The sequence below is a fragment of the Bacillus rossius genome, chromosome 5 (assembly GCF_032445375.1).
Source record: "Bacillus rossius redtenbacheri isolate Brsri chromosome 5, Brsri_v3, whole genome shotgun sequence".
Lineage (NCBI taxonomy): Eukaryota > Metazoa > Arthropoda > Insecta > Phasmatodea > Bacillidae > Bacillus > Bacillus rossius.
In genome coordinates this window covers 64,642,080-64,669,861 of record NC_086333.1, presented here as the reverse complement: position 1 = coordinate 64,669,861, position 27,782 = coordinate 64,642,080, and the positions used below count along the sequence as shown (strand labels likewise).

General features: G+C 39.3%; 1 protein-coding gene across 3 annotated transcripts in view; it reads left to right on the top strand.

Annotated features, from left to right (window-relative positions):
* The window catches only part of LOC134531903 (juvenile hormone esterase-like), a 66,122-nt gene that overhangs the window by 25,833 nt on the left and 12,507 nt on the right, over window positions 1–27,782 (top strand). For 2 of the 3 annotated variants that reach the window (XM_063367934.1, XM_063367933.1), the window contains exons 2-6: window positions 7,079–7,296; window positions 9,433–9,582; window positions 15,724–15,880; window positions 20,031–20,216; window positions 26,831–27,021. In XM_063367934.1, coding sequence (XP_063224004.1) covers window positions 7,090–7,296; window positions 9,433–9,582; window positions 15,724–15,880; window positions 20,031–20,216; window positions 26,831–27,021 — 891 coding nt within the window. In that variant the 5' untranslated portion in view covers window positions 7,079–7,089. The remainder of the gene's footprint in view (window positions 1–7,078; window positions 7,297–9,432; window positions 9,583–15,723; window positions 15,881–20,030; window positions 20,217–26,830; window positions 27,022–27,782) is intronic. The other variant, XM_063367935.1, reaches the window with a different exon arrangement.

The window sequence follows — 27,782 nt, the reverse complement described above, 5'->3', positions numbered from 1 at the left end:
TTAAACGCGCTATCGTTTGGCGTTTTGTGCGACCGTCACGTCTTGCCTGGGGGTTACCTGCCTTCCCACAAACTGGAGCTGAAGGCTTTCGTCCCGGTTTTGCTGATGCGTAACCTTGATGCACCGAGATTGTGCAATCGTACCAGGCTGTGCACCTCAGAGCTGGTAAGAAACATATTCTCACCTGGAGCAGCTAAAGGAGAGAGCGTGTTGATTAATTACCCTTATCCCAATAATTCTAAGTAAGTTATCATTTAAGAGACTGCAATACCTGCTAAAGTTAAGTACTGGTTCCAAACATTGGGCACTCCATGCTTCTCGCGTGATCAGCTCTATGTTGTTTTTTCAAGAGTATCGAGTGCCCAAAACTTATAAATAAAATACAAGTGAAAAATATATATATTACGCGACTCTACCATGTCAGCGAAGCGCAAAAATTCATTACAAACCACTCTCATCCATTTATTTATATAATTAATTTTCAGACTTTATTAATTACCCTCTAGTTCCAATCCTAAAGTTCACGCAGACGAAGTCGCGAAAAAAAAAAAAAAAAAACAGTTCATGAAATCAGAGAGGTACTTCATCTATACAAAAAAAAAATAAAAAAATGAAAAGGCCTACGAATGCCCACTTAAAAAAATATCATACATAAACAGTTTTGTTATGAATTAAGTTAGGCACCAGACAGTTTAGTGTGTATTTTTATTTTTTAAAATTTTTTTGAATTGATCACAAACTTTTATTTCAATGGTAAGATACTTGTCATCAATACTCTGAAATTTCGTGAGTATAGCAGCGAGTTATTGGCTAGTGTGTGTGTATATATATATATAGAACGTATCTGTTTACATGTTTTACAATACAAGATTATATGGTTAGCAAATGCTTAAGGGGATGAATCACTCATTAGTTTCACTCAGCCGATATTAATATTACTTCTTAAAACTTAAATCACTGCCTAAATTCATGCACACGATCCGTAAAGATGGTATAGGTAAACATATCCACTTCCAGTTGGTTGACGTGAATTGAAACTTCTGCACATTTGTTAGGGTTAGTTTCAAGGCGATGGTTCATCAGAGCGTAACGAAAATAACAATGCTCAAGAATGGGGCACCCGAAAGGAAAGCGGGAGGGAGAATATTGAACGCCCCACTCCTCACCCTCGAGAAAGCATTAGTTAAGAGACGCTACAGTTCTGCATTTTTCGTTACGTTGAAAAGAACAAAACATATTTTCTATTTTAAAAAAAAGCAAATAAATTCAATTTAAATTGTATCAATATTTATATACAGTTCGTATAATTTTTTGAGCAGGCGTACGTTACTGCGTACTTTTAAAAAAAGTTGTGTGATTTTTCTAGTACTCGCTAGTGCCGTGTAAACATTAAACCTCGGTAACGAGCATATTCAAGTGTTCTCATGTTGTTCATGTTGCAGATAAAATTATAATACGAATCTCGGATACGATATTTAAAGTAGAATTCTTTATAATCCATCCGAGCGTTATAAATATACTTATCAATCTTAATATATATATAAATCCAGTGTCCTGATGTTTGTTTCCAGTGAACTCTTCACCAAGACAAACCGATTTCGATAACAATTTTGCATTTATGTGTAATTTTTTCCAACTTGAGAGATAGGATAGTTTTTATTTCGATTAATGGTCTTAATAATTTATAATGAACAATAAACTGATTATCAATGTTGATTGGTGTTTAAGCCCGGGAAACAGTGGGTACTTCGTCTCCATGACAACGTTGCGTGCTCGAGAGTCGGGAAACCATCGGTGCTATTAGTTTTTTTCTTCGGTACATTACAAAGCATTGTATTAAGTTTTTGTCAAAATTAATAAATTTTCATTTTATTTTATTTATTATAACTGTAAATAAGAGATTTGGTCTCATTTCTCCCCCCCCCCTCCATTAATACAACCGTGCGAAGCCGGGTCGGACAGCTAGTAAAATATATATTTTTTCAACTACATACTATAATTTATTGACGCGAATCACATACTTAACTCCTACACCCGCTACTAGAATTCCCGACTGAATCGTAAACGATCCTCCCCGTCATCACGAGCAGATAGCAACACGAAACAGACGGAAATTTTAAACTATTAGAAACAGCTCCGATAAGAGCAAAAAAAGATTTTATAAAACTTATTTTAGACAAGGAATGTAATTAAAATACTGTGATCGTGTTAAAATTCCTGAAACAGCTAACACTATAAAGTTTCCGCACACGTTTGAAAGTTATACTTTTATGGAATTACTAAAATATTAACCTTGAAACATTTTAAAACAAATATCATAACGCTAAGTATATGTTAATATTAGTTTTCGCCCAAACAACTGAAAAGAGTCTGAAAATACTTTAGGCAAACAAATGTTTACCTTATTGAACTTATTATTGCATAATATTATCAAAAAAGTAAAAATCTAATCCAGTGACAAGGTGTGACTCAGTTCCCTTGAAGCGAGCTCTTTACCGCTGTTTCTAAGCCTATTGGTAATTTCGAAAAAGATTATGTATTATAATCATTGTAAAGCCTGATTACTTAGGTGTTGTAAAATTTGAGATTACTTTTTACTTCGACTATTGTAGTTTACCATATATATTCCGGGGTAGTTTCACTATCATAAATTTAAATTTGCCACACCAATACGTTCGGTGTGTACCCTAATGTTAACGAAATGGAATATTTACGGTATGATGCTACACGTGGATCCGTCATCTTTGTGACACATTTCCGTTCATCGACTTTAGTTACATTTTCATGAAATTACTCCAACTAAATGCCGTATATAGAGAGCTAAGATGTTTATTCTTCAAAAGTTGTTTCATCAAATAAGGTTGGGAAATTTTTAATTAATATTCCGGGACAGCTTAGTTATCACATACCAAACTTAAAATAAAGTAATTTTTTTGTAAAATTCCAATGCGGCACACTCGTCCTGACGCCCGTTTCTCCCCGTATACACATCACACACAGGAAACACGGCGACAAAGGCCCAACGTGATTGGCTGATAGAAAAACCAATGACAGCAGAGCTCTTCCCTGATTGGCGGACACCTGAGCCAATAGGAAGATACCTGAAGACCTCTGGCAGTATAAATATATAATATATATATATATATATATTTATATATAGCCTTTCTACCTTCTAGCTCTCAGTCAATTTATCAACTCTGAAGAGATGCCTGCTGCAATGTAGATCGAAACGTTGGTACATTCGACCATTTCGATGCGGCTCAACTTCGAAAGCCAAATTAGCTCATTAAACACACTAAGGCTTTCACCCACGTGCATATTGCTAGGATATGATGGTATTTAGTACTTTATTTGATATATACTGTTTGGTTTTATCTTTGAAGATAATTGATTGCATTGAATATCAAGTGGATTATTGAAATGTTAAGATTCATTTAAAACGAGCTTTGAGGCCACGCAACATATACATATATATACACATATATATAGTTGGTACCCGTTAAAAGGTTTCTCAAGCTACTTAGCAATTAAGACTTATTAACATAACAACATGGACATTTTATTAAAATGACAAAATTTTATATATTTGTAGGTCTAAAACTAAATTTTTTAACTTACTACTCATGGAGAAGAGAAAAAAATGATAAAAAAGGGCAACTTATGCCCATAGCTTTACGACAAAAAATAATACCATTTCTAATTACCTTTACAAAAGACTGTTGAGGTGGGTTTATAACTGAAAAAAACAACTAAAATTAACAGTAGGTCGTGCGCGCGAGATGATTTAGAACCTACTGGTTCACAACAGCTCATAGGACTTGCATGCGGGGAGAGAGGTGTTGTGCATAGCCGGGAAATGAATATGTTTTTATTTCTGTTGTTGAAGCATGGCGCAACAGCCAAGGACAGAAGAGTAAGGCGCCATCTTTACGGCACTTGAGAACTGTTTATATTTTCTTTATCAAGCATAGTGTGGCAAGAAATGATCGAGATATTACAGTGCTCAGAGCAATATCCTACTTTTTAAAAAAAATAATGCAAGTAGGCTACTTAGAAAAAGTCAATGGTAATATGTGAATTAAAAAATATATATATATATATATATATATATACTGTTGGAAAACTATGAACAAGGTATATATATATATATATATATATATATATAAAATTGTGAACCCAGCCTTACCCGACTCAGTGGATGCTGAACCACCTGTCGGTTGACATGACCTTGTACACTTGTTGTCTTGGGGGCGCGGCATTGTCGTAGATCAACCGTGCGAAAGGCGTGTTTTGTCCTGCAGTTGGCGTGCCTGGCGCTCGTTCTGAAGGTCGAGGGTCATAAGTGTGGACAGGGCGCGACCCACAACGGGGGACTGATTATAGCACGACCCCCAACGGTGGACAGGATATAGCACGACCCCCAACGGTGGACCGGCAATAGCGAGACCCCCAACGGTGGAACGATTAACGATTATAGTGTCTCTCATCCCTTTTTTTTTTTTGCGGTGTGGATTTTAATGGGCGTTGTTCTCTCTTTCCAAAGCACAAGTTCTGCCATTAGAGCTGTCTTTTGTTTCGGTGTGCTCTCTTGCAAGATACACGTCAAATAACACTTGGTTTTTAGACGGAACTTTATAATGTAACGATAATTTTTAAATTTAACCCAGAAAAAATATATTTTAAATTAATAGGAATGAGAATTTGGGAAATATTTTTCTTGTTTTATTTCATCAAGCATATCATCTGATGTAATTAACATTTACGTAACTGAAAGACGCCATTTTGGTTTCAACCATTTTTGTCATAATGTATCATTCTTAGGTATTAAAATTTTTGGTTCTGTTTGACTGTTATTAATAATAACTGATAGCTAAAAATAGTTTCTCCAGAATATATACAACTGTAATAATACTGCGAAAAGACACTTTTTATAATCATAGAAGTCCAACAAAAAAAATTAAAAAAATTAAAAATTTTGATGATTTATTTTCATTATAAATTACAAATTAAAACATTATTATTGAATAAATTTTGAAAGTTACTCATTTAGAACAAAAATTTAGCATATTTTAAATTTTTCATTATTAAATAATAATCATTTTTATTATTTTACTATATTTAATAATTAATTTTACACACGTGAATAATGTGTACATTTTAACATTTTTTAAAATTGTATTTAATTATATTTTACCAACGGTATTTATAATATCACTATGGGCCTTTTATTATATTAATTCTATTAATTGTTTGCATGCAAAATTGAAGTTAGTTTTTAATTACTCCAAGTAAGTATAACAATTAACGCGCGTACCTACATAAGTACACGCACCTATTTATTGTATTTTTACTATTATGTACCATTAATCAAAATCTATATGAAACTTATACTAATTGTTCATATGATGTATGAATGAAAAATTATAAATATTTTTTAAGGTAAATAAACACGTTATTAAATTTATTATTAACAGTTTGAAGCGTACATAAACGAATAGAGAGAAAATTTACCTTCTTAAACATTAGAGATATTGTGAATTGTTACCTTAGCTTATTATTAGAGGCAGTCTCCATGTGTTGTTACATTTTATAACTTCTTGGTTTTGTTCGCTTCGCGTACGTATAATTAGTGTACTTTTATAATGTTAATTTTGCCCTTACATTGCTTCTTGTTGCTGTAAGAAACGTTTGATTTGGACCCTGTTACCATGTCTTGTCTTATTCCGTGTTGCGGACTACTTATTTTGCTTCACGATAAAGTCTTATCACCTTGACTAGTGTCAAAGGCACGTTAAGCTCAAAAAGCACGGGAAGGGGAGCATTTATCGCATTTAAAGCTCTTAAATGAGAGGGAGCGTCCACGCTGCCTTAGGTTGTAGTTCATGTGACTTTTCACAGATGGCGCAGTTTCTCTATTTCGTAATTACTACTTTTTCCTTTAAAAGTTTCAGAAAATTGTGGTTAATATACTTTCAGTGAATTTTATTTACCCTCTCCCTCCTTGCTCCATTCTACACACCCTTTCTCCATGTTTCAATATTACAGATGTAAATGTATCCTTGTTTACTCCGTGTCACAATCTCCTTTTACAGCTTTATGCTGCAGTCTCTTTGTCTTTCACCATGTTGCATTTCTGGATTTTTTTTACCCACATCTTAATTTTTTTCATGCCATGATCTCCTACAGTAATTACTCCACTTTATACAATTCTTTGCCTCGCTCCCTGTTGCAATCTCTTGTTTCTACCCATCCTATAGTATCCTTATTTTCTTCGTATCACAATCTCCTTGCATTACTACATGCTGCAGTCTCCTTATCTTGCTCCATGCTGCCATATCTTGTTTTTACCAATATCACCGTCTTTTTATTTTATTCGTATCACGATCTCCTTGTATTATTCTTTGCATTCTCCATGTTGCAGTACCTTTGCTTCGCTCCATGTTGCGATCTCTTGTTTTTACCCATGTTATAGTATCCTTATTTTCTTCGTGTCACAATCTCCTTGCATTACTACATGCTGCAGTCTCCTTGTCTGTCTTGCTCCATGCTGCCAACTCTTGCTTTTACCAATATCAACGTCTTCTTATTTTATTCATGTCACGATCTCCTTGTATTATTCTTTGCATTCTCCATGTTGCAGTACCCTTGCCTCGCTCCATGTTGTGATCTCTTGTTTTTACCCATGTTATAGTCTCCTTATTTTCTTCGTGTCACAATCTCCTTGCAGTACTACATGCAGCAGTCTCCTTGTCTTGCTCCATGCTGCCATCTCTTGCTTTTACCAACATCGCCGTCTTATTATTTTATTCGTGTCACGATATCCTTGCATTACTGCATGCTGCAGTCTCCTTGTCTTGCTCCATGCTGCCATATCTTACTTTCACCAATATCACCGTCTTCTTATTTTATTGGTGTCACGATCTTCTGGTATTATTCTTTGCCTTCTCCATGTTGCCTCGCTCTATGTTGAAATTTCTTGTTTTTACCCTTGTTATAGTCTCCTCTTACTCTTGTCACGATCTCCTTGTATTATTGTTTGCCTCGCTGCATGTTGCAATCTCTCGTACCCGTGTCGCAGCCCCGGCGGCGATGACGGCGCTGCCCCCCGCCCTGCGGCTGGCCTGCGCCCTGGCCGCGCAGCTGCTGCTGGTCTTGCCCGGCCTCGCCTCGCCCGTGGTGCGCGTGCGCCAGGGCCTCGTCAGGGGGTCCGCGATGACGTCCCTGCGCGGCCGCCGCTTCCTCGCCTTCCGCGGCGTGCCGTACGCGCGGCCGCCGCTCGGCGACCTGCGCTTCGCGGTGAGTCGCCTCCTCCTGAGCTAACCTGAGTGTGCGGGGAGGCCCAAGCCTGCACACTCTAACCATCGCGCGCTAGCTGGGATTCACTGGCCAGTCGTGGCTTCGATCGTAGCCATGGCTGACGCCCCGTTGGTCGTCCTAGCCTAAACCCAGGTAAAACCTGCACGGACACACGGAAAACCCTTCGGCCGGGTCATGCGGGGATCAAATGAACATGCATTAAAGCAAGCAAGAAAGCTACTGGAAGAGAGGGAAAAAGGTCCAGGTAGGAAAAGATGTGGGCGGGGCAGAAAGAAGTCACTTCCCTAACCAGGGGCGAGAGAAGGGCGTGTTCTTTACCCGGGAGACTTCCGCGACTTACAAACAGTTCTCTCATTTTGTCTGCGCCGCGCGCGCCACGCCTGTGGAGAAGTGGAGGAGGAGAAGAAACGAAGGGCGTACACACAGCGTGGGAAGGGGAAGAGGCGAAGAACAAGGGAGGCTGTCGATGAGTCATCTTGCGATCTTCAGGGTTTGCAAACCCGGTGCATATCACGAATGAAAAAAAATGTAAATGGGTTCTTTTTTTTGGTTTATAATTAAGTCTAGTGGTACACGACTGAGTATTTGCATGGAGGTTATAATTTAGGAAGTGTATGTGTGCAGTCTTTGCATTGCTAATAATAATTGAAGTCGGACTGATTAATCCACTTACCCTTTCCACATTGGATAGTGGAAACATGATTTTTTTTTGTTATAATGAAGTTTAAAGCTATTTTTTTTGGTGATGTGCTACTAACATTTTATTTAACAATGTTAATTTCATGAAGGCATATTTACGATTCTTCCTAAATTTTCTTTTCAAGCTATTAAAAAAATACAGCGTTATCCTTTATACACATAATAATTATTAGCAGAGGTTCCCATTTCCCCCGTTCCCAAATCATTGATGTTGCATCCTCCCTTAAGCCAACAGTCGTTGCCAACCCCCCCCCCCCCCCTTCCCAAATGATACGTTCCTAGGACATTGAATTTGATAGTGTATAGCCAGGTGGTTGGAGGTTCCTAACCCAGGTAATTTTTAAGATAAGTTTATCAAAATCACCAACATACTGAATAAAACATACATAACAATACTAAACAAAATATTGCACTTTATGGGAAATTATTGTCAAAATATATTTTTATTTTTTATTTTATGTTTATTAATTATTTCTATTACTCCTTCTCCCCAAGTGTTTGAAAATTCCCCTCCTCCCAAAATTGTTTCAATGGCGCAACACGCGCTTTACTTCCCCCCCTTCTTCTCCCAACAAGGTAGTTTCCCTGATGACTAGTGTTTGCGTGTGGGAACACGTGCTGGGGATGCGCGTGGTTTTTCGCGGCGTGTATGTTGGTACGCCTTGTCCACTTGCCGCAGCCATAGAGCAGGGCGGGAGATACACGAGTGCGACTCTTACAGTGGATAAACTGAAACCATGTTTTACGCGACATGTGACGCTATCTGTTGGATGGGGCCATAACTACTAGCAAATAAGAAAACTTTGGCGAGAGTTTTTTTTCCTAACCTAACTAAAAACTAAGTGTATTTTGTTTGGGAGGGTCTAGGTTAGGGAAGACTCTAGGTGCGTCCCAGGCCGAAGCCTTTACGCCTATTCATGCTGGGTTTAAGCCATGCAGACAAGGGAGCATGCATCGTGTGCTTGTTCGGGGATTGGCCAGCCATGGCTGCGATTGGCGCCACGACTAACTCCCCTTCTTAATACTAGACTATAACTAGATAAGTTGGGCCCAGGTAAAACCTCCATAGACAGAGGGAAAACCCTGGGCACTTTCATGCGGGATGCAAAATTTCATGCATTGATTACGAACAGGTTGGTTACAGGAGGCGAGAGTTTCAAAACTAGAGTATTAGCTATATAAAGATAATTTAACCACTTGACGACTAATATATATATTCTACATAAATAGTAAAAGAGGGCATATTTATTGTATGTAACAGCAGAAAATATGTCACTACAAAAATTAAGATAACTGGTTTGTTTTCCTGATAATGGCTGGTGCATTACTTTTCATCTAAGTTAGTAAGTAATATATTATGAAAGCTACTATCTAGCGGACGGGCCTGAAACTACTACTACCCCCGCCTTGCCGCAGCCGCCCGAGGACGCCCTGCCGTGGTCCGGGGTGCTGGACGCCACGCAAGATGGCGCCATGTGCGTGCAGAAGAACTACCTGGTGGCGCCGTACGAGCTGCAGGGCCAGGAGGACTGCCTCTTCGTCAACGTGTACACGCCGAAGGTAAAGGTGAATCAACGTTGATAAATCTTACAGGCTGTCCCATAACTCAACGTCAATCCGAGAACAGCCCATTTTGCCAGTGTATTGCGTTTTAATACAATTCATTGAACATGAGTAGAGACCCGGAAAATTCGTGGGTTCATTACGTGCCATGCTAAAATTCAAATAATTATACCTTAGTGCTGCTTCTGCCATTGGGTTCACGGTTGAATCTGGAGGACTGAGGGCCAGTTAGAGACCCTCACTCATAGAAGTGCCGAATCACAGACACTCGGTCGAGACGACTCACAAGTCAGCAGCCAATGCACAGGTGGCATTTGCCCGTGTGTGTAGAGGATATTGGAGTCTATCCTAAAGGTCATTGAACCCGCGAATTTTTCCGGTCTCTACCCATAACTAAACGTCAATCCGAGAACAGCTGTTCTGCCAGTATATTGCGTTTTAATATGACGCCGTCCCCGCTACCTCTGATTATTTAGACGTGATTTTGGCTTGGGTTCGTGATCTCAGGGAGGATTCGGCCTTGTGGCTAGAGGTAGGGGTTAACGCAGTAGGGCCCCCCGAGCTGTTATGGCCACTCGGGACGCCTGAATAATAACACATAGTTCCTGAAAGATATTTGGTGAATTTAATACAGCACAGCCCAATACATGGTGCTGCCCGTTCTGGCCGTAACGGTTTGCCTGACGCGACTAGTCACACGCGCAGCTCACTTCCTCAGTGGCGGCTCACGATTTTAATGCGCGTGAGGGGCGGACTTGTACACGTGATGCGATAGTTACAAAAATACACTCTGACATGGCGCACGATATCTCGACGAACAATACACTTCACTATTACATAACACTTAATAAACTGGGCTAGTGGCACGTAGGCCCGTGTCTCCGGCGACTCTACGTGATATCTAGATGTGTCCCAGGGACTGAATCGTTATTAAGTTCGACGGCACGTGTCGCCTGCTGGCTGCCCCGTGCGGGCCAAAACTAAGTAGCCTGTAGGCTAAGTTGGGGCGTGAAGCGCCGACGTAAATTCTCGTAAACTTCCCACAGTACTTACGTATGACGTAGAACACTCATCTTGGAGCACTGATTTAATTAAGTTAAATACCTCATGGTAGATTGAGGCCGACCACGGTACTGTATGCAAAAGTTTAAGAAAATATTACACTATTGAAAACTACATGTCGGTGAAAGCAAGGGTTGATGGTTCCGCGTTGCGCGCAGGCTGCCGGCCTCTCGAGCTCCCGGAAGGACACTGCCTGTCTCGCCGCGCGCGACCCCCCTCCCCCGCCAGCCCTCCCGCGGAAACGTGTGAATTTCGCGGGAAACTGAACCGGCCAGGTTCGGGACAAAACGCACAGTGAGACATAATTTTGACAGGACTGAATTATTAATTAATGAAACATAATGTTTAATAAAAACCTGTGGAAAAATATAATTAAAATGATTTGTTGTAGTGCGGCGGAGGGATATGCCACACCCGGCCGGATCCTTCCGCCGGCGCAGCACTCGTTTCATGGCGTTCGCCTCGTCGCACGCACTACACTTTGCTACGCGCACGGGCGCGTTCGGTGCACACGCTTTTGCGAGACGTTGATGAGGCATAGCGGTCTATGCGACATAGAGGAGCATTGGCGGTCGGCGTCAAATACAATTCATTGGACATAAGCCATTGAAGTTTTATCACAATTAAGTAAAAAGAAAATATGTAGTCTGTTTGAGCCTGATGATTGGAACAGAGGCCAGTTCTCGAAACGTCTCCACTGTTTTGTCATAGGAAACCTACGGAAATCTTGTGCTGTCTGATATTTTAAGTTTTAATAAGTTAGTCTGTGCTGTCGTTGTTGTGTTATACATAAATCCTGTTTAGGGTCATTGTTGGGTCCATCTGTTGACACCTGATGGGTTTGTGTTTAAATTTTTTAATGATTTTGTATTTTTGAGCTATGCCATGGTAAAAATCACAAAAATGCAATGGCATATGTCCAAAAAATTGTATTAAATCAAAATTCCTTTTTGCATGAATAATTTAAAGAACAGTATATTACGGTTCTGAATTAATTATAGGCATTTTACAGAATTTTTAATTCCCCACCCTGGAAAAAATTATTAGATACTATATGACTAAAACTTTTTGCTACACTATCATAAATAACCACATTATTGACAACATGCCATAATTTTAGGGGAAAATACTATTCAGAAGACTTCCGCAGCAAAAAGTTATAATCGAGAAAAAAAAATTGACTAGTCGTGCTTAAAAGGTGGCTTATACAATTTAATAAATTAATTAATCAGTCAAATAAATTTTTCACAGTGCAAATAGTCAAAGTTACCCGATTAAAAATGTTGGCGTACCTATAAGTTTCTCCTTTGGTCTAAGTGTGATTTGAAATATCTATTATCTATTTGAGAGGCAAATTAATCATTAAAAGGGCGCCAAACACTATTGAAAGATAGACGGAGAATGATATAATTCAAAAACAATAAAAATTAAATGCCTAGGATTAATCAAACTTTACGGGACATCAATATCTAAAACATGTGATTACCCAAATTATTATATACTTGAATTATTTACCAATGTAATGCAATCCCTGACGAATGAACTATAGAGACAGTTCTTGGATTCCAATGTGTTAACTCGTAAGATACATGTTGATTTTAGTTTGATAAAATAGTGGTCAAAAATGATAAATTCAATTACGTTTGTCGACTAGCCAAAATGGTAAAGCAACTGTGACAAAGTTCTCAATCCAGAAACTCTTGGGATAGTACAAATGAATTTAAATGTGGGAACAGCAAACAATTTAAAATTAATAACAAATCAATTATTTATATTTTATTTCTTCGCTTGATTGTAATATTATCAATACAAACGATTCAATTGAAAAAAAAAATTAGTACTTAAATAAATTTGGAAAACACCCCGAAAATGTACCTAAAAATGTCTCTCGAATGCAATTGTAAGTTCTAAATTCATACGATGAATTTTTTTTTGTAGTTTATATCTCTTTTTATTTTTTATGTAAGGGACTCAATAAAATGACAGCATAAATAACTAAGCCTACATTGGTAACGTTTCTATACACTAAACGTAAATTAACAACCTTTACAAAGGTATGGATACTTCAACGTAAAAAAATGGCATATCTCCTATTTTTTTTTAAATTCCAAATACACAGTAAATGTACAAAATTTGTATATGGCAGATATTATGTTAACCATTGAATGCTTTATATTAATAACTAGGGACCGGAAAAATTCGCGGATTCAATGACCTCTAGGATAGCCTCCATTATCCTCTGCATTTCTCAAGTAAACGCGCGTGTTCATTGGGTACTAAATTGTGAGGCGTCTCCAGTGGGTAGCTTGTTATTCGACGTTTCTTTGGTCGATAGTCTCTCATTGGCCCAGAGAGTTCCAGTTAAGCTGCGAGCCAATAGCAGAACCAGCAGAAATGTACACAAGTTTGAATTTCAGCCTATCACGAAATGAATCCGCGAATTTTTCCGGTCTCTATTAATAACCTATTTTGCGTAACTAGGATTTTAGCCAAATATTTCTCAAAGTGTAGAGAGAGTAAAACAATATTATTTAAAAGCAATGAATATCGTGGAATATGTGCAAATAATTGAATCAAAGTTTATCAGTGACGAATTATAATTATTAAATGAAGGAACATAAATATAGCCGACGATATTCAAGTGGTTTCCAGCCTTCACAAGTAGGTTTTCAAAGACAACACCTTCGGCGGCAATGCATTCAGCCGCACTCATGTGAACGGCGATTGTGTGCTTTGCCACCGCTACACCGGTCAATGACGCGATCGCACGCGCTTCACATTGGTGCTTTTTACACATCACCATAACCACTTGCGTAATGACTAATGAGAGTACCTTACATTTTTTTGAACGTGAGATTTGGTTAAGATGTATTACATTGATAGTTTGAAAAATATTTTATATGTAATAAAATGTATTTATTTACAATTTATTACAAATGTATTTAAAATTTACATAAATTATAAATATTTTGTTTATTTATAATGGTTTTAAAGAATTTATAGCTATGGCCATGTACATATCGCGAAAAGATTTTCAGAGCAGTTGTGTATTAAATCTTTGTAGCATTTTCTGAGTTTTGTGGTTGGCTGGATTTATTTCGGGCGCATGTCTACTGAATTACCCGGACAAATAGGGCAATGGATTCTCTTGAAAACGGCAGCCAATTACAAGGGAACAATTGCTAGCACGGGCAAACCTCATTGCTAAAGACCTGAAAAATTCGCGGATTCAATGACCTCCAGGATAGACTCTACTACACTCTACACACTCGGGCAAATGCCACCTGTTCATTGGCTGCTGACTTGTAAGTCGTCTCGACCGAGTGTCTGTGATTCGACACTTCTTTGAGCGAGGGTCTCTGATTGGCCCTCATTACTCCAGATTAACAGTGAACCAATTGCAGAAGCAGCGCTAAGGTATAATTATTTGAATTGTAGCATATCACGAAATGAATCCGCGAATTTTGCAGGTCTCTACTCATTGCAGTCTAACGAGTGATCAGATTATTTCGCATCCCCCTACCAATAGCATAATACCTCAAAGAACAGCAGTCTTCAACACCTTTATTTATTCCGCTTCGTCACGGAAAATATTGTATCGAGGTGTGGATAGTGAGGTTGGTGGAGTAAAGTGTGTGACAACTTGAGACGCCTTTATTTAGTGAATACATTTCGTGTCGAGGTATTTCACAAAAACACTGTAGATTTTCCTTAAAGGTATGGCGAATTGTGGTCGTTAGCAATACGGTACCCACATTCTAATTGGGCATGTTAAGTGCGGGGGAAACACCTCTCACCCAACCACAGCCAAAAATAACTACACGGAAAAAGCTACAGTGTTTTGTGAAATACCTTGACACGTAATGTATTCGTGAAATACAGGTGTCTCTAGTTGTAACATGATTAAGGGGCATGCATATTTAGCGAAAAGATTCCGAGACCAGTTGAAAGTTAAAACACTGTAGCATCATCTGTGTTTCGTGATTGGGTGAGTTATTTTTTTATTTTTTAGTTATGTCGATCGTTTCATAACCAATCACTAGGGACCGGAAAAATTCGCGGGTTCAATGACCTGCAGGATGAACTCCATAGTTATACGTACACTCGGTCAAATGCCACCCACTCATTGGCTGCTGTCTTGTGATGTGTCCCAACTTAGCAGCCTGTGATTCGGTAAAGCTTTGGTCGCGTGTTTCTCATTGGCCCAGAGTCATCCAGGTGAGTTGTGAGCCGATAGCAGAAGCAGCACTGAGGTATAGCTATTTGTATTTTAGCCTATCGTGAAATGTATTCGCGAATTTTTCCGGTCTCTACCAATCACAGTATTTCAGTGCGGAGGCAAACGCGTCCTGAGTGGTTTCGGTCAAATACGGCAACGACTTCTCTCGTAGACGGCCGCCAATCACAAGTAAGAAACCGCTGGTGCGGGTACACCTTTTTTCAGTCTATCAAGAGTTCAGATTTTTTTTCGCGGAAAATTGCCTGCCCCTAAACGATAAGTAGAGACCTGAAAAATTCGCGCATTCATTTCACGATAGGCTAGAATCCAAAAAGTTTTCAATTTCGCTGCTTCAGTGATTGGGCCACAGTATTTCTGAAGGACTTTGGGCCAATGAAAAAAAAATTTAAACAAAAGAAGTAGCGAATCACGAGCATCCCAGTTAACAGGTGCTGCGAGTCAGTAACCAATGAGCAGATGCAATTCGCCCGAGTGCATAGAGGATCATGGAGTTCATCCTATAGGTCACTATAGGTCGCGAATTTTTTCCGGTCTCTAACGCTAAGGCATGTGATACTTAGAGACCGGAAAAATTCGCGAATTCATTTCGCGATGGATAGGCTAAAATACAAATAGTTACACCTCAGTGTTGCCCCTGCTATTGGCTCACAATTCACCTGGATGACTCTGGGCCAATGAGAAACAACCAACCAAAGCTTTATCGGAATCACAGGCTGCTACGTAGGGACGTCTCACAAGACAGCAGCCAACGAGTGGGTTACATTTGACCGAGTGCACGTAGAACTATGGAGTTCATCCTACAGTTCAGGCATCTTCTTGACTGGCGGCTGTTGGCGTTGCAGGCGAACGCCACCGACGGCGATCTCCTGGACGTGATGGTGTTCATCCACGGCGGCGGGTTCTTCAGCGGCTCCGGCGCCAGCTACCTGTACGGCCCGCAGTTCCTCATGGACAAGGACGTGGTGCTGGTCACCTTCAACTACCGCCTGGGCGCCCTGGGTCAGTGGACGTCGAGCACTGCTCTGGGTCACGCCGCGGTGCCAGGGTGCTCCCGGGGGTTCTTATTGGTCCCAGAGGTGCCACAGGCTCGAGTAGGCGCCCTCGGAGCTTGCTGGATGGCCGTAGAGACATGCAAAATTCGCGGATTCATTTCGCGATGGGCTATAATCAAAACAACTATACCTTCGTACCGCTTCTGCGGTTGGCCCACATTTTATCCAGGGAACTGTGAGCCAATGGGAAACACTAAACCAAGAAAGTGCCGAATTACGGACAGCCTAGTTGAGACGTCTCACGCGTCAGTAGCCAATGAACATGTGTCATTTCCGCGAGTATTTAAAGGGCTGTGGAGTCTATCCTAGAGGTCAATGAATCCGCGAATTTTGCAGGTCTCTAGGATGGGTTAAGCCAGTGAGTGTATGTTGGATGCTGAATGGGCTAGGGGGTTCGTGGTGGTGCCTCTCGAAAAAGCTCTTCCCCAACGCCTCTGAACCGCGCTCAAGTCGGCGTATCCACCTCCCTCGCCAAATGGAGCCACGCCAAAAGACTATACAGTCTCGCAAAGAACATTATCTGGCGTGTAGATAGTAAGTACCGCGAAACTTAAGTTCTGAAGACTATGTGGGTCACAGAAAACCTGAAGAACGGGCAAGCAAAAGATGAACACGCAAACACACACACACGACGCAGAAAACAAGCCGAAATCACCCGATGTATAGGCAGCACAGATAATCCCGAGAAAGGGAATTAGTCCGAACAGTTATCACAACGCACACAACGACGAGACAGTAGCGCCAAAAACCGGTAAATACGGTCAAATCAACAACCGGGGACAGAAAAGAGGAATCCAGTTGTGATAATAAACAGATAATCTCGCCGACAACAAAGCGATTCACATGCGAACCCAGCGATGAAATTAAGCTGGTATACTGACAACACGACGATGACAGCACAGACGAGAACAGACAAAGGAGTTGCGACCTGTTCCCGTCATCAGGCACAAAATACTGTGATATTGCTCTGACAAATTCCTTCCACGGAAATATCTGTGCTGTCTTATGCATTTACAGTATGACATTGGCTGATTTTGGTTTGTTTTCTGTGTTTGTGCATTCATCTTTCGTTTTACGTTCTTCGGGTTTTCTCTGTTACACACAGTGTAAACCAGACAAAATTATTATTTGAATCAGTCTTAACCGTTCCAAGAATCATTCAAAGGATATTCTGTTTTGGTATTCCCTACCACCCATTAAATTTATGTCCCGCAATTCATAAACACTCTCTTTACAAACGACTTCACTAAAATATTGCTGATAATATTGACTTGAAATTCAAATAAGTTTTTGTGAAATCTCAAACAGTTTCGAAGATAAACCGAAAACGTAGTTCACTGGAAACAAACATCTTAGTAAAACAAATAACTGTGCATCATTTTCTGTCTACGTAACCTGTGATCACTATTCTTCTCACGCTTTCGGAGTCTCGGGTGTGGGTAGCAATAATACACTGCGAATTCATTAAAAATAATTATCAAAAACATTAAATAACAGAAGACAAAGAAAAATTTAATGACAATTTCAATATTTCGACAAAGATTTCATTTATACCTTTATATAACAATCCTAACACGAAGCATATTCAATCAAGATAATCTAGACGTGCAAAAACCTACTGATTTGAAACAAAGGACTCTTGTGTTAAATTAAAACATGCCATGCAGCGCTGCAGCTGATGCTATCTGATTATTTGGCAATTAATTCTTACGTCGTAGATAAATTATAGTTTCACTTTTAGATACAATATTGTCGCGGGGGAGAAAACAAATAAAATTGATCGTAAGTAAGTCGTAAGCATCAAAAGTTACGGGGGGATAGAATGGTAGATCGTGACCTCAAAACACTCGCTTGCTGGCTTCATACTTTGCGAAAGGCATTACTCACAATTTCTCTTAAATTCATAAAATCCTTTAATGTACCTTGGATCGAAGTTAATAGGTTCGTCATCCCGTACAGGATGTCTGGGGAGAGAGCTGAACTAAGGAGATTGTGCAAAATAACATAGGATACTAAATTAAAAATTTTATTCTTAAAGTCAAATAATCCAAATCAGTCCTTATGAACATTAACAAAGCGGGATTAAAATTTACAACAACAATCTCTTCATTACTTCCTTAACTAATGAACGACCTTACAAGAGAGAAAGAGAGAGCTTAACTAAGCTCTTCCCTAATCCTTCCGATTAAATCTTAATTTATAATTAAAATTGAAACAACGATAATTCTATACTCACATTTTCCAATAAGCCTTTCTTGATCGATTACTTAAAAACTCACGTAGGGGCCTCTCCTGCCCTTGAAAACCCGAACGACCATTACATTTTAAAAACTAGGACTCTAACTAATCGTGACCTCTGACGAGAGACCTAGCTCCCGCCAGAGTCAGCCTGAAGACGACTACATTATGAACTAACTTAAATTACATTACGATCTAAGCGACTCGTTACCTCAGACGACGGCCATAGCCTCCGCCTGAGTGAGCCCCGAGCTACCACTCACTTGCGCTTGAATTCGCGCGCCCTGCCGCGCCTAGCATAACAACCGCTCGTTATTGAAGCCAAATTTACTAAACAACCCACTAGGACATCTGGGAAGGCTACCCCCCTCTACCCCGACGTGCAGGCCACACCGCGCGGCTTGTTACGACAGCGCGCCCCAGTAACTGCGGCCCGTGGCTGCGCCAGGCGCGGCCGAACAAACAACAAACAAAAATCTGCAAGCCCGCAGCGCGCCGCGCCGGCCCCGTGCCCCAATTGCATGGTCACGCCACTTGCGCTGACGAGTGAACAGAGCAGACAGCCCAGAGTCCCGTCAGTACAGTCCCTAAATTTGATTTCAAAAACCCTGCAAAATTTCGAACCGCGACAATATTTTTTGTACGCTCATGTGACGTCGTCACCTTGACTTAAACTACTGGCTGTAAAGAATAAACATTTAAAAACAAAACAAAAAAAAAGGTTCTATTCGAGAATTTTTTTCGTAATACACCTAACCTAACCTAATCTGACATTACATAACCTCACCCAACATAACATAATGTAAACTAACATTACCCAACCCTACCTAACCCAATATCACCTGTACTAACCTAACCTAAACTGACTTCATGTAACCCCTCATGACGTAACCAAACCTAACATAAACAAACCTCACTTAACTTCATCTGATCTAACCTAACGTATCGAAACATAATCTATCGTAACCTAACCTAACCTAACCTAAACTCACCTCACCTGATCTAACCTAACGTATCAAACTTAATCTATCAGAACTGAACCTTACATAACCTAACCTAACATAACCTAACCTTACCTGGCATAACCTGACATAACATAACCTAACCTTACCTGGCATAACCTATCATAACCTAGCCTTACCTGGCATAACCTAACATAACCTAACCTCACCTGGCATAACCTAATCTCACCTGGCATAACCTAACCTAACATAACCTAACCCTACCTGGCATAACCTAACCTAACAGAACGTAACCCTACCTGGCATAACCTAACCTAACAGAACCTAACCTCACCTGGCATAACCTAACCTAACAGAACCTAGCCTCACCTGGCATAACGTTACCTAACATAACATAACCTAACATAACCTAACCTTACCTGGCATAACCTAACCTAACAGAACCTAACCTAACAGAACCTAACCTCACCTGGCATAACCTTACTTAACATAACCTAACCTAACATAACCTAACCTTACCTGGCATAACCTAACCTAACAGAACCTAACCTCACCTGGCATAACCTAATGTAACATAACCTAACCTCACCTGGCATAACCTAACTTTACCAGGCATAACCTAACTTTACCTGGCATAACCTAGCCTAATATAACCTAACCTTACCTGGCATAACCTAACCTAACAGAACGTAACCCTACCTGGCATAACCTAACCTAACAGAACCTAACCTCACCTGGCATAACCTAACCTAACCTCAACTGAGCTAACCTAACCTAACCTTACCTGGCATAACCTAACCTAACATAACCTAACTTCACCTGACATAACCTAACATAACCTAACCTCAACGGAGCTGACCTGACCCAGCCCAACAGAGTGGCGACGGCTGCCCGCAGGCTTCCTGAGCACGGGCGACCGCTGGGCGCCGGGCAACTACGGCCTCAAGGACCAGGTGGCGGCGCTGCGCTGGGTGCAGGCCAACATACGGCAGTTCGGCGGCGACCCGTCCAGCGTCACCTTGTTCGGTCAGAGCGCCGGGGGCAGCTGCGTGCACTACCACATGCTGTCGCCCATGTCCAAAGGTGAGGCGGCGATGCACCGGTTCCTCCACACGAGTGTAAGGGGGACGGACTTCAGAAACTTCCATGGTGGAAGGTCTGCGGTGACATGCGATAATAAACAAAATTTAAAGGAAATAAATTAATGATCTAAAAAGTCTGTTTTTCCTCCACCTATATTAAATCTTACCCGTGTTTTAATACACAATTTTACTATAAGAAAGCAGAAAAAACAGTAATTTTACACTTCGATAATCGGAAGGGGGGAGGTGGGTCCCTTGCCAGCTGCTTACCCTTGTCCATTCGGGATACTCCCTCGGTTACAGTGACCAATCAGAGCTCTTTTATTATAATATATGTACAGTAAATGTATTTCTATTGTAGGTATGTATATTCGCAAACGCCCAATCACAATATTCGTTATCGTAGCTAACAAATTATTCCTCGCATTTCCCTTATCGACAAAAATATTAATTATATATTTTTTTTAAAAAAAATCTTCAAAAAACGAATATTACTTATCAGAGCGTAGTTCATTTTCGATTATCACTCTTTTCGGTGCCGTGCTTAAGATACTAACTAAAAATTTGTTTTTCTGCGCAGACTACACGCGTAGGTAGATTTCGAAGTACCTATTTCTTCTGTAAATGTTCTGGATAATTCCATAAACTTCTGGAACATTTTAATAAATTAATGAACATAACATCGTATAAATTCTCCAATATAATAAAATGATCGATTAAACATAATCTGAAATTCCATGCGAAAAAAATATGTTTCGAATGTTTTTAACTCAAAGCCCCCAGCATTTAATAACTTACAATGTATATAATGTTATGTCAACTTAGGTAGTTATGCATTTTTCACCATATTGTTCATCCTTTGATGTATAACGTGGTTGTATAAAATTTACTTTGGCTTAAGGTTTAAGATAATATTAAAATAGTTTATAAAAACCTAGAACGAATTTCATAGCAATAAAGGTTTGATTTTTTTTTAATTTCAACCTCTGGTTTTAATTAATAGTTAGTCTCGTCAAAACTTGTTTCAGCCAAAGATTTTAGATAATGTTTAGAATTTTTTGCAAAAAAATTTAACATTTTTGATAGTATAGCTATTAAAAAAGTTGTAATTTTTTTTCTACTCCAATCTTTGAGCTACGCAAAACCCAGTCAAACGAGTAAACAAAACCAATTTTTAATTTGATATGAGGTGGAAATGTTTGCAATGAGATAGATGAATTAAGTCCCTTTTCAGGGCACGCATTTGATCCGAAAGCCTGGCGATAGAGGAATTTATTTTCGAACAAAGACATCAAATATAGACGAAGTTCTTACGTCGTCCGCTAACTAAAATGTTAACATACTGCTCTTATTCAAGAATGATGTAATTGTTCGCCAACATTTAGATACCCGGCGCCGGGTGAAAACATTAGTTTACTACAATTCACTACACATAATTGGGATAGGTTCGCGGGAGCGCCTGATGGATAGGCCACGTGTTCATCACCACAGCTGGTGGAGTAACGGAAAACCAAGGCGCGTCTTAATGCAATGTTTCCTTCGATGGAAAATCCATATGCATAACAAACTGTAACCTTTCTTTATTGTGTACGCACGAATCGTACTAAGAAGCGGGGACGAAATAACTAAGTCTCACGAGGGAGTGAAATATTATCTTACAAACTGTAATTTTTTTATCACTTGAAGTAAAAAAAAAAACATGACTTTTCAGACCTGCTAAATTCTCTTTATTATTTTTTAATTAAGGCTAGAACGCCTATAATTATTTATTTGACAAGCTTTCAGATTGGGCTATTAGTAGTTATGTCACATCTTAAAAAACATATATCCATTACAAAGTTACAAAATTCAATCCGGCTGGAAAATAAAATGAGTCAAATGGATAAAAAAACTGACTTATTTTTATACAATCGAGTGAAGTTATTTTGTTGGTTTAATTTGTTATTTTAATTATTCTTTAACAGTTAATTACTACAATGTGAATATTAATGATCTATCAAAATTATGTGAAACGTATATGCGTGGGAAATTTTTGAATTGTTTGTATACATAGTTTATTTTTGTTGTATCATTATAGTTGTATATATACAGTAATATTTTTATTGTATATGTATGTTATGTATTATCTTATTAACTGATCATTTATCTTGGTTTTAGTTGAAGGTAATTAAAAAAAGTTCCATTGATAAGTTTAAACTTAAAAAACATATAACAATTTTACAATTTAATTATATATAAGTGGAACATTTATAATATATTATAACCACGGGAAGGCGTATGCCTAAAAGGGGCGAGGTTTTGTTTATTTTGTTACGTCACCAGAAAGTAATTCGTTTTTTTTTCTTCAGGTTTCTAGTTATGGCTAATATGTTAGATCTCGTTCAAAAATGTTTGTCTGTGTCGTTATGTAAAAGGTTATAACAAAAATTAACTTATATTTAGTATCAATTCAGTGTGCAAATTGAAGTAAAATGTAATGTTCTCTTATAAATGTATTAACGTGAAGCATCAACACTACATACATATTGCAAATGTTTCATCCATGTGTGGTTCGGAGCCTACTGATTCTGCGGACTCATTAGGTCGCAAGCTAGAATGCAAACCTTCATACTCTTGATAGTGCTCATGATTGGACGGCAGTTATTTGGACACGCCCCTCTACGACCGTGAGCCAACGATGCCCAGCTAGCAGAGAAGTAAGCTAATTAGGTAGTGCCTATTAGCGGGACCAAAACGGTTCTCGCTGAAATCGGCTAAAATAAAAGAAAAATATTTTTAGAGAAGATATAAGACTTTGAATTTCAACTGGACGCCAAGCGAATTCGAAAAAATTCCGGGTATCTAAGCGTGAGCCAATTTTGGTGGGCTCGTCACCTTGAGGGGGGAGGGACGTAAACATGATGAATTATCTCGGATCAGGACAAAAGTGCAGATAATCTCAATTTTTATAGCGCATAATTAAAATTGACTTTTTTTAAACTATACATACCAGATAGTCAAACGAGTTGTTAATGATTGGGTCGACAAATATTTAACCAAGTGAAATCATCACGGTTCTGCTTTGAATAACTTTTAATTTTAGATAGTCATAAATGATTCCAAAAGAAACTTGTACAACTCATTTATCCTGAGTCAGACGACCGAATAATCCACGTCAGTGTGACCTTTCTTTTGCGGCAGTGATAATAAGAGGTAAGGTGTTACACTTAAAAAATCTCGCAAACTATCATTCATTTTTTTTCTCTTGGGAAAGTCAAGGTGACCGCAAATAAAATTAAATGTTGGTTGCGTTAAGTAAGCGACATTTCAAAATAATTTTAAATCGTGAAAAATTAACTCAAAATAAATTGTTTGTTTGTGTGTGTTTTTATTTTTATTTTTTAAATTCCGACCGCGAAGTTGCAAGAACGAGCTGTGATCTTCGGATGTGTTCGGGACTACGGGGGTCAATGAAAGTAGGCTTCCCGTATTATCTATGCCCGCTCTTTTATAGTCTTGGGAACTCTATAAATAAATGATCTTTGCCACAAGGAAGAAAAACTTTTAATATTACACAACCAACCATAAACATCGTGATGACTTATACATTTATTGAATACAAATTGGGTCCTTTCGATTTTCATGATGGATGTAAGGATATAATTCTTGCTTTATGCGTACGAGGCCAACGCCGGCTAACCATTTGCCAACATAAAATTAAAATTCAGCTGATGTAAACTACAGTGCGTACGTTTGTTAACAAATGGTACAACAGGAACACGTTATTGTTAAAACTGTAAAATGCAACATGTTTACAAACAACATAATTAAATTCAATAGTAATAGATTATCGTGCACTTTATTGCATCATTAAAAGTTCAGGATATAAAATGCTACAGGACTTTATAACCTCAGCATCTCGTCATTTACGTCCGCCACGACATGATTTTTTTGGGCGTTCTATTGGTCGTTCAGTGCACGGAGTTATTAGTCTTACATCCATTGGTCCAAACACTTTATACTGCGCAGATGAGCTGCGCGCAGAAAAACGTGCACACTTAGTAACCTACACACTAAGTCTATAATGTGATAAACACCGACTTTGTATTTTTGAATTGGTACTTCTTTGCTGAGGGGTCTAAAATTTTAGAGCGTTACGAAAATTCCGATCGCATGAGGGGAACAGTTAGGTACGTGGTGGGGGAACCGGTAGAATAGGAGACGGTAGGTGAATGACACAGCATACTTGCACACTTGCATGCTTGCATACTTGCGTGCTTGCACACTTGCATGCTTGAACACTTACATAAATGCACACTTGCACAAGAGTGCTCTTGCACCCTTGCACAAGAGCGCTCTTGCACCCTTGCATACTTGCTTACTCGCATACTTGCACACATGCCTACTCAAACAATTACATACTAGTATACTTGTATACTTGCACACATACATACGTACACACTTGTATACTTGAATACCAGCATACTTGCACATTTGAATACTTGCCCTCTTGCTTTATTGAACAACAGCATACTTGTATATTTACATCATTTGCACTTACATAATTACAAACTTACATACTTTTACACCCGCATACTTGCGCAATAGCATAATTTAGCGCTCGCATACTTGCATACATTTTTTTTATCTGCGACCTCAGCCGAAGAGAATTATGTTTCTTACACATAATAATATATTAAGCAAGAAGTTTAATTTCATTCGCGTGTGGACTCCACGCACACATTTTTTAAAGTGTAACTTTCCTTACAGCAGGTAGGGTAAGTCAAAATGATGACTCATCAGATCGTAAAGAAAAGTGCAACGCTGAGGAGTGGGGCACTCAATTGAAGGAGAGGTGAGAGGGAGAGGTAGAATAAAGAAAAAAGTCCAGTGTGAAGGTCTTGTATTTTATCGTTTATATGTAAAGACCCAGAAATTTCTAGAATTCGTTTGGCATCCGGTTAAAATTCAAAGCCTTACGTTTACTCTGCCAATGTTTTCTTTTACATCAGCTGATTTCGTAGCGAGAACTTTTTTGTTCTCATTAACAGGCACTAACTACCTGATTCGCTCACTTCTCTCCCAGCTGGGCAACGTTGGTTCACGGTCATAGAGGGGCGTGTAAAAACAACAACAACTGCCGTCCAATCATGAACACAGTGCGAGAGTGTCAAGGTTTGCATTCCACCTTGCGAACTAATGATTTCGCAAAATTTCCGTACCTATATTTATGTGAATTATTGAAATGCAAAGTTTAAATTATAACTGAATTAAAATTTTTTTTTCAACTTGTTGCAATGAAATTTATGGGCTTCTCAGAACGATAAATTTAACAGGTTGAAATTAAAATGCGCGTGCGCGTTTCTCCTAAAAGCCACGAGCCAAATTCGCCAAGATGGTGGCCCCACTTGTGGCAACATGCACACGTATATATTCACTTTCGTGAATACTTAGCGAATTTGAAACGTTACGACAGATAAACTATATTGTAATACACTTTGTAAACTTGAATAGTCGCGACAAGACAAAATATCAACTTTAGTTATACCTATAATTTACTAGCCAAGAATATTGTGTTCGAAAAAACATGGCGTCCAATATAGCTAACCTTTTATTAGTTCTCTATGATAATACGAACTTGGCGCTATCTTTTTTTTTTTCCAAACTTAAAGTTGCAGTCCAATAGATACTTCTAACGCGTGTAAATAATTAGGGACTGGAAAAATTCTCGTTTTCAGTGACCTCCAGCACAATCCTATGTATACTCGGGAAAATGTAATCTGTTTATTAGCTGTCGACTGGTGATATGTCACATCTTGATAGCCTGAGATTCGGATACTTACTTGATTAAGGGTTCTTCATCGGCCAAAAGTTTTTGCATTAAACAATTTGTGCAGTTAGTGGAAGCAGCACAGAGGAATGCGTAGGTATTTGATTTTTATGACATCACGAAAACAACCCGCGAATTTTTTTCCGGTCTCTATACACACGTACACGCAAATTTATTTAAAGTTATACTACATTGAGCGCGTTATGAAAAAAGAAACAATGTGCTACCATGCGCCAACGCGCACCATGCAACGAAATCTTCACAGGACAAAACAAAAGGCTACATACAAATAAAATATTATATATGTGCTTTAAAATATTAAAATATAGTCTTAGGTAATAAGTACTGGTTTATATCATTAAAAAATTATTTACTGTTAATTTTAGTGATATAAATTGTGTTTATAAACTTTTTAAAAGTGTATTTATGTAACTGATGTTTTCCCTTTGTATAATTTATTTTCATTATAAATTATTTTAATTGATTTTCATTATGTATTCAAATTTAAATATATTATTTGAATAAACTAAATAATTAATTTTATACAAGCGTCTTTAATATTGAAATCTTAGTATTAAATTGATTTAATTTATACTTCACCAACCGTAATTATAATATCACTTCAAAACATACTTTTATTATTTTATTTATATTAATTATTTGCATGGAAAATAAAAGTAAGTTAATTTTATCACGCCAAGTAAGTATAACATTTAAACGCGCGTACCCAAAGTTCACGCACCGTTTTTGTTTAAAATGTAATGTAGCTGTAAGCTCGCCGACTGGAGGTGCTGTTCGGTTGGCAGGCCTGTTCCACCGCGCCATCTCGCAGAGCGGCACGGCGCTGTGCAAGTTCGCGCTGCCCGCAGACGGCAGGCCGCTGGCCGAGAGGCAGGCGCTGCTACTGGGCTGCCCGCACCGCGACGCCAGGGCCTTGGTGGCCTGCCTCCGGCGCGTCGACGCCTCGCGCATCGTCGAGTCGGGCGACGCCTTCCACGTGAGTCTACCCCTCCTCCCCCTCCTCCCCCTCCTCCCCCTCCTTCCCCTCCTTTCCCTCCTCCCCCTACTTCCCCTACTTCCCCTCCTTCCCCTACTTCCCCTCCTTCCCCTCCTTCCCCTCCGCCCTTCTTTCCCCTCTTCCGAATTTCCCTACTTCCCCTTCTTCCCCTCCCTCCCCTCCTTCCCCTCCTTCCCCTCCTTCCCCTCCGCCCTTCTTTCCCCTCTTCCGCATTCCCCTACTTTCCCTTCTTACCCTCCTTCCCCTCCTTCCCCTCCGCCCTTCTTTCCCCTCTTCCGCATTCCCCTACTTTCCCTTCTTACCCTCCTTCCCCTCCTTCCCCTCCGCCCTTCTTTCCCCTCTTCCGAATTTCCCTACTTCCCCTTCTTCCCCTCCCTCACCTCCTTCCACTCCTTCCCCTCCTTCCCCTACTTCCCCCACCTCACCCTAGCGCACGCACACACATCGAGGGGTTCCCCTAGTTGGCCCGTGTACATAATTAAAATTAAATTGTAAATGTTCGTACGTTCGAAATCTTGAACCTCCGAGAGTTCTTCACCGCGATTGCTTTGGAATTTCGACAAAACGTTTGCATTCGAACACGAGCGTGTTTTTATACACCTATGTCACGTCTGTGGCAGGTAAGAAGGACAAACAGATAAAAAAAAAACACACTTTATTTTTTATAAAATTTGTAGAGATTGTTTAGAAAAAAATAAGGTATTTACGAAATCAAGACAGTACTAAGAAAGTTTTTACAG